The sequence below is a fragment of the Chroicocephalus ridibundus genome, chromosome 2 (assembly GCF_963924245.1).
Source record: "Chroicocephalus ridibundus chromosome 2, bChrRid1.1, whole genome shotgun sequence".
Taxonomy (NCBI): Eukaryota; Metazoa; Chordata; class Aves; order Charadriiformes; family Laridae; genus Chroicocephalus; species Chroicocephalus ridibundus.
Genome location: NC_086285.1, coordinates 145984760 through 145993044, shown reverse-complemented (window position 1 = coordinate 145993044; position 8285 = coordinate 145984760). Strand labels below are relative to the sequence as shown.

At 35.6% G+C, this 8285-nt stretch overlaps 1 protein-coding gene across 1 annotated transcript; it reads left to right on the top strand.

Moving 5' to 3' along the window:
* Window positions 1-3803: 3803 nt before the first annotated feature.
* Window positions 3804-7853, top strand: FBXO43 (F-box protein 43). The gene is made up of 4 exons (XM_063324040.1): window positions 3804-5278; window positions 6213-6315; window positions 7328-7513; window positions 7605-7853. Exons 1-4 carry the CDS (start codon window positions 3804-3806, stop codon window positions 7851-7853), a joined length of 2013 nt encoding a protein of 670 aa, XP_063180110.1.
* The last annotated feature ends 432 nt before the right edge of the window (window positions 7854-8285 follow it).

Sequence of the window (8285 nt, the reverse complement as noted above, 5' to 3'; positions counted from 1 at the left end):
TTCTCTCTGCATCCCTTCTCACTCTAGGTTATCAGTAAGGGTAAACATTCCTTTGAGTACAGCATCTTTGCTTTGGAAGATCTCAAGTTGCTTCACAAATTAGGGTAAGTGACCCATATTTTACAGATAGGACTTAGCTATGCCATCGTATGTCATGTTAATACCTGTGAAGGTATGAATGACTTCTGTGTCTTTACATCTGGGTGCTCAAAGAGCAGAGTCTTCAGATAGTCAGTTTTACTGCAAATAAGGTATCTGTTTAAATAACGAAGAAAATATCCTTGTATCACCAAAACTTTGCCTTTATCTGTTTTGTTAACAATGGTGAGCAGTGACAAACAAGGACAGAAAACATCTTGTTTGAGGCATAAAAGTTCAGTGTGTGTTACTGGGGAATGTAAATTAGTATCAGGAACAGGTGTGACTCCACCCTAGAACTCATGTCAAAGTTACAGGCACCATTTACATTGCCTTCTAGTAACCAACATTTTTACCTCTTTAGAACACTTTATAAGATTAAACTTGTTAGAAATTATTTCTTGTCTAAATATTTGAATCCTGTTCTTAATTTAGTTTGGGTCTCTGAATATGAAATATTTTATTCTGTAAACTGCCAGAAAGTTTGCAGTTGGCTTGTTGATCAATTTGAAAACTACAAAATTAGTAACGATAGATATATTATTACTAATATACATATAATAATTAGATACAAGAAATATATAGAGTACATGAAACTACACTTAGCAGATATGGATTTTATTCCTTCCTCTGTAACTGACTTGCAATGTGACCACTCTTTTCTTCCCTGCACATCTGTTTCATGATGTCTAAAACAAGGTTAACAGTGCTTTCAGAAATTATTTCAAGATTCCTAAATGAAAAGGGCTTAATATTATGTGTCAAATCTAGTAGATAAAACTTTTCTCCTGATAAAAAAGGAAGTGCTCATAAAACACTAGACAAGTCATAAGAGGTCTTACTAGGCAATTCTTGTGAATATAAGTAGCATCTCCTTCTACTATGAGAAAGGCTTGAAAGGCTTTTCTTTCTGTAGTGTATTTGTAAAATGAGACATTGTGTTAAATTAAATCTTAATTTGTACAAGTAATACGTTTTGGGGAAAAAAAAAAAAAAAGAATGTGTATACCTGAGGTGTATACTGGGATTTCCTGTAAAGAAGTATAATGGACATTGCTCACTGCATTTGCAGTGCCTTCCCTACAATTTTTTTCAAAATTGTTCTCTGTCAGAATAGTAAGCCCACAGGCTCCTCCTGCTGGACGTTGGCGTATCTACAGCATGTTTTTGGCGTTTACTTGAGTAATCAACAGCTCTGCTATTCTGTTCTCCCCTACATGCAAAAACTTGCATTTCTGTGATTTTGTGTTACTTGAAACATCAATTTGCTAAAATTCTTTTATAGTGTATTATTTTAAATTTCCTTTACTCCAGTTGTTAATAAGATTAGATAATTTCTTCCATGGAATATCTGAAAATGAAACTGCAACCGTGAGTTTTCCTTTTGTTGTTTCTTCAGTATGCTGCCTGAACATCATGTTTCTTCACCTGCCTGTGCGTTTTTGTTAATTCTGTGGTTAGTTTGACTGTGTTTAGGGAAAATATTAGTTTTTCTAAAGGTAAGTGTAGGCATGTGGTTAGTTGGTGTTCTTTTGGTGGGATTGAGATTTTGAATAGCTGTCTCTAAACAGTATTCAAAATTTAAATCTCTGACCATCAGCATTTTTGGTAGGAATATCTCCTGGTAATGTTTGCTACCTAACTGCAGTTCACCAAAATTCATCATAGAAAATGAAACCTCTATTCTTTTTGTAGATTACACAAAGATAACGTCCTTTTGTTACTACAGGTCTCTTATAGGTCTTCTTCCCTTTACAAAAAGAGGCGCTTTGGTGTGGTCCTCCGCTCATAGTGTGAACAATCAACTGAAGAGCAGCAATGTACTACATAGAGTTTTTATACCTTTTTCCTGTCTTTTAAATGTTATTTCCTAGTTCATGACACAGCATTTGTAGAGGTAAATGGGAGAGGGAAAGGAAGCAGGGTTTGTTGTTGTCTTGGAATTATTTTCACATATCTTTCTTTCCTGGAAGAATTTTTCTCAATTAATGTGGATGAATTTTTTTGTTTCATATATACTTGTTTTCATACTGATATTAGCATGATTCTGTAGACCTTTATGCCAAGCTCTCACAGTCTGCTCTTTAATACCCTGTTCCTTTTGAACTTCTATATGTTGCTGTCTCTTCACAGTAGAAAATAACCCAAAGCACTTTCTATAATGAAAAGATCATATAAAGTGCCTTCAGCATGGCAAAAAATGCTAATTAAATGACCCAAGATCATCAAATAATAGTGTGTTGTTCCCTCTCCTCCACCTCATTCCCCTACAAATTGTGTTCCCACTGCTTGTATTTGGTGGCTTAGGGCTTGACAACGTCAGGACTGCTGGGATATTGGCAATGTCTTAATATTTGGTGTTTAAGCCACCTTTTAACAATTCCTATTTTTGTCTGTTCTGAAAAGTCAATGACTGGAGATATTAAAAACCCGCTTGGATGCGTTCCTGTCCAGCCAGGGTGTTGGACTAGATGATCTCCGAAGGTCTCTTCCAACGCCTACCGTTCTGTGATTCTGTGATTTCCAGGCTTATGTTCCAAAATGCCAGTTCTAGAGGCCAGTAACATACCCCAGTAAAAGGCGCTGATTCCAGCTTTGAAAGTCTTGTAACACTGATGTGAACTACTATGGTTTCTGTGAGAACAGCCCTCATGCTGTCATTATTCATGATATCTTTTACATGGTTACTATGTCTTGTGTGTAGAAAGCAGTAACCTATTGTTACTCTGGTTAGGGTGTAGAAACTGCTATGTATGAGTAGGGAAAAAAAGTAAGTCTGTATTCTTACATCTCTAATTTAAATGGGTGCATCAGCCACTTGTAACTCTTCTAGGAAAATATATAGAAGATCTTAAAAGCTTTTATGCTTACTACGTTTAAAAGGAACTTTCTTTCTGTGTACATGTTGAGAGGATGTATAATCAGTCCATCAATTTCTTTACACTTTAAAGCTTCAGAACATTCAGTTTACAGGCAGACCTGAGCAAAAGCAGAGAGCTCCTTTACAAAATAATATTTAAATATTAAGGTAGATAAGAATGCACTGTTCACTTTGGAAATAGAGGTCAAGTTTTATTCTCTCCAGGGACTGTAGGGATCCAAATAATAGTGAGACCTGTAGACTTGTGACTTCATGATTAGTCCTCTCGTTTTCCTTAAGGAGAAAATGCCTTTTGTCTAAACTCATCTATTGCCTGAGCTGCTGCTAGTTCCTGAGGACTCAACTGTTAGGGTTGAATGAACTAATAACACAGTGCTAATGGAAAAACTAGGTCCTATTGGAATGAGAGGGAGTTCTGTCACAGATTTCAACACAAATGAGACTCTAGTTGCTGTGTCGCTTATTTGAAGTGTTTTTCCTTGGATGAAGATTAGCAGATCAATTAGCTAACTGGATGTATGTTTTAAGTTGCCTCACTTATGGTGTACTACGCATTTTAATCACTCATTCTAACCATCTACTTGATTGTAACTTATCTTTGTGTTCATGTATAAGCACTGTTGATACTAAGACTAATGAAAATACTTTTGCCATGGCTGCCATCTTGGTAGACTTACACAAGGCTTTCTCACTAATCTGAAGGTGTTTTGGTGACTGCTTTTATCATTTGTTTCAGAAATAACACTGGTATCTTCACTTACAAAGTCAAAGTGCCAAGCAGAAGATGTCAGACAGTCATTCACTAATGTTCAATACTCTTAAAAGAAATAGATTAACATCTCCCAGCAGCAATTTGAAATATTCAAATTTTAAAGACACATGTTGCACTCCAATATTTCTGCATAGCAGATGCAATGAGTCAGTAAAAGATCCTGATGTAGAACATAAAGCAGCACTGAGTGTAACGAGTTTATCATTGCTACAAGAGCATTCTGAGCACATTCATCCAAGTGCCCTCTTTCCTGTGTTGTCATCTGTTGAAAATGAAATGAATTCTATCTCCTTATCAGAAAGAAGAGAGGCAAATAGAAGTGCAGATTTTTTTGAAACTCCTAAAGTGAGTAGAAAAGGCTCCTCACTACGCAGGAGACTGCTTTTATCTAAGACTGTTCCAGCTGGCACAACTGCAGGATGCTGTGAAAGACAGCCTGGTTCTTCAGGAAGCATCAGGAAAAAAATATTCTCTTGCATTTTGAGCTCTGAAGAAAGAGTTTCACAAGCTGCTTCAGATTCTCCAAGAGATAAAAGTCACAAACCTCTGACAGCTAGCGCTTCAAAAACCGAGGACTCCAATCCTGATTGCCCAAAACGGAGACTTTCCTTTTCACAACAAAGGACTTCTACACTAGATGAGTCCAAATGTAAGGACTCCTTATTGCTAGAACCAGAATGTTTATCTCCAATTCAGTGTAAGAACGTTATTGCTAGTAACACTAATGAATTAAATGGAAGTGTCCTTGCGAGTGATGGGTTGCTTAGGACTTCTAGTTACAATGTGTTACCTGAGACCAATGAGGGTAAGTTCCTGACTTCTGTCAACAGTCTTGTAGAGAGCTTTAACTTTGAACTAAGTGAAATAAACTCTCCCCCTGTCAAGCTGGCAAGTTACCCAGATCTTTCAATACCTGAGGACAGTGGATATAATTCACTTCATCTGGACAAATCAGGAGACTCATCATCTGATCATGAGGGATCTTTCCGAGAGTTCTTCCAAAAACATAAAGAAGGTTCCAAAATTCTGGATAGTAAAAGACAGACAAGAAAACTTGAAAAAGTTAGAAAGTTATCCACTCTTCAGGAACAAGGCTCACAGTCAGAGACAGAAGATCATCACAGCAGTCCTTCTACTTCAGCATGTATGTTAACAGAAGAAAGAAACTTTGACAGTGAAGACCCTGCATTAGTTTTAGAAGAACATCCTAGTGGTGACCTAGTTGTAAGTCATGGAGATCTTTCAAGAACTCCAGCTCTGAAAATAGTTCATGAAATTTGCTTGCAAAGACAAAGATCAGACCAAACTCAAATATCACAGAATATTGGTGGAACAGAAATATTTGCATTAGAACATGTTCTTGCTGGACTTATTGGCAAGAAAATGGGCCTTGAAAAATTAGATATTTTAACAGAATTAAAATACAGAAACTTAACACATGTTCTTGCTATAGTTTTAGGTGCTTTAACAGTGGAAAGTCTGTGCAGGTAAGTACTACTGCTTTTTATTTTTTCACCAGAAAAGGTGAAAATCTGTATTTCTGCATAAAAATAAATTATAATAACTTCTGGAATAGCAGATGTTGTCAATAGAATTTGTTTCTGGGGAAATTGAAAAGTTTTGTCACCGTTAACCAAGTGGCTATTTCTATGTAGTTCTAAAAATATATTGTATGGGGGGAATTTAAAAAAAAAACAAACAAAAAAAAAACCTGACAAACTAAACAAACAAAGTGCCAAATATGGGAAGTAGTAAACTTAAAACCAAATCACAGTATTTGTCTGTTTTTAAATATATTAAAATGTCTTTAAGCATAGAAAGTAACTTCTTCCCATTAAAAGTGCCCCAATAATACATAGTACTCAAAACACACTTTCTAGATTTTTTTCTTGCATATTTAGTATTCTGTTATTTCTAAGCACAAAGATGCTGAAAGAATTTGACTTTGTGAGTAATGTTCTAGATTAATTTTTAATCAATAGAAACTGTCATTTATTTCAAAGAAATTAAGAGTGCTGTGGGTGTTAGTTATAAAGGGAATGGAAGAATGGATGAAAGTATAAGGGCATGGATGTTTTTAGAACACTTAACACACAAAAATGTGGCTTTAGAAACTTGGTAAACGGCTTATGTGGAAGGAAGAAACTTACTTAATCTTCTAAGTCAAAGCTATGTTGTGTTATTTATATTGCAATTCTCTAGACTCTTCTATTATTCTATGCAGTGGTGCATAAGAGTACATGAGATCTATGTTTCATAACAATATGTTGAACTTTCGTAGTATATAGCAGTAATCTGTAAAATGACCAATAATATATGAAATCATGCAAAAATCTTTAAAAGGTAGTCTTACTATCGTGACTTCTGTACTACTTGGCAAAAATGCGGAAGTGGATAACTTAATTCATCCATTTATTGCAGCATTTGGAAAGTGAGCAAAAACTGGCGTGAAATCATTGTGCAAGATAAAAGTGCAGATAAGAGGAGAAAGTTGTACATAAAACAACTGAAAGAAGAAGCTGGGGTAAGGTTTGTTTCATAGGTAGTATTTTTTTTCCAAGTGTGAAAGACAGGTCAGAGGAAAGAGGAAACATCTTGTAAAGCTACAGAAAGGTAGTTGATGGTTAACAGTTGGATTTGATGATCTTAAAGGTCTCTTCCAACCAAAACTATTCTATAATAGAGGCAGTTCCAACATGAGTACATGAAGGATTCTAACAGGAGAATGTAACAGCTTTTATTGATCCCACCCTCCCCCACTCCAACTTTCCACAATTTGAGCACTAGTCTTTCAATTATGGGAGACTTTCTTTTTCATTTTCTCCACCCCTCCAGCCCCTGCCTTGGGAATCCTGTAGGATCCCTTCCTCAACTGATTCTGGCTTTAGATCTTAAACCCTGTTCATACCTTTGTACCATGCTGTTCCTCGTTTTCCATTTCACTCTAGCCTGCAGTGCTGTAGGACCCACTCTAGGCTAATTCCTGATTCTTTTCAGGACTGCTTGTGGCTAAGCTTCTTCATGGTGTATTTGTGACCATCAGAAGGATATACAGAAGTTTTTTAAAGGGTATCTAGAAAAGTAACCATATTAATAGCAGTCTATTTTTTTCATATCCTCCACTTGTGTATACGTGCACATTTCAGTATAACTGTGGTTTAATTGTGACAAAACTTGTTTGCTATTTCCATGCTTGCTATTGAGATGTGTCCTAATTGAGAAATATGAGGACCAGCAGAGAGTGCTAAAGGAGAGTTGGCTTTTTACCTTGCTCATGGGATTTTGTTTTTAATGGTTTCCATCTCTTGTTCCCTTGTTAAACATAAACTTCTAATGGGAAATACATGACCTATACACAATTTCCTTTTCTAATGTGCTGTTGCAGAGGGAAAACAAAAAAAGCAAAAAAACCAAAACAAAACAAAAAACCAAACAAAAAAAACCCACCAAGCTACAAATCCCAAATGAAATGCAACCCTGATTTGCTTTCTTTTGTGCATTTTTTTCCTTTTCTTTATAATTATAAACTTTAACAGGAATATTTATTGAAAGCTGAAGATGCTGCCACAAGACTTAATGTTCTCAATAGATCTGCTCTAAGGCCTGTTCAAGCTCAAGCCAGAACTTCTGTAGTGCAAACACCAGCTTCATACACTGAACTTGCACCCAGGAGATGCCGTTCTGTTCCCCATTCAACTTGTAGACAGGAAGAATACGTAAAAGTAGGTAGCTAAGAAATTCTTCACTTTCAGTTTTTAGGAAATTTTCATTTACAAGAACTAAGTAGCTCTTCTCTCCCTCCTCTTGCTACAGGTTGCTAAAACTCTGTTCACTGATGAAGCTCTAAAACCCTGTCCAAGATGTCAATATCCTGCTAAATACCAATTGGTAAAGAAACGGGGACTATGTAGCAGAGGGGCATGTGCATTTGAGTTCTGTATTTTATGTCTGCATGCTTTCCATGGGTCAAAAGAATGTAGCAGTTTGTCTGCAAAATGGAAGAACAAAAAAGATGCTCCTCCAGGAAGTGCCCAAAGCAAAAGAAATTTAAAAAGACTCTAAACTTGTAAGGCATGTAAGTCCTCACATCTAAATCCTTTTCCCCTTCTCCTAGATTCCTGATCTTGTTCATATTCTTCCTAATTATATGCATTTTGAAAGTCTCAGTCAATGTGTTTTTGCTGACTTATCAAGATAACTTCTTATGTATATATCTTAATCAATTTAGAATATTTTTGTTTTTGAAAAAAGTGAAGATTTTAAAACACTTTGTCTTGTTTTACCTGTCGTGTTGTAGCTAGGCATTTACTAACATCTTCATATTTAAATAAAGTATCTTAAATGTAGTCTTCAATATCTAGCTTACACCACCTCATAAATGTTTAAAAATGTGATTCCTGTCTTAATGACAAATTAAAGAAAATATTTTAAAAAAAACTTTTTAGTGGGATTTATTTATTATTCACTTTAAATTACAGTAAATGTTTTTAAAAT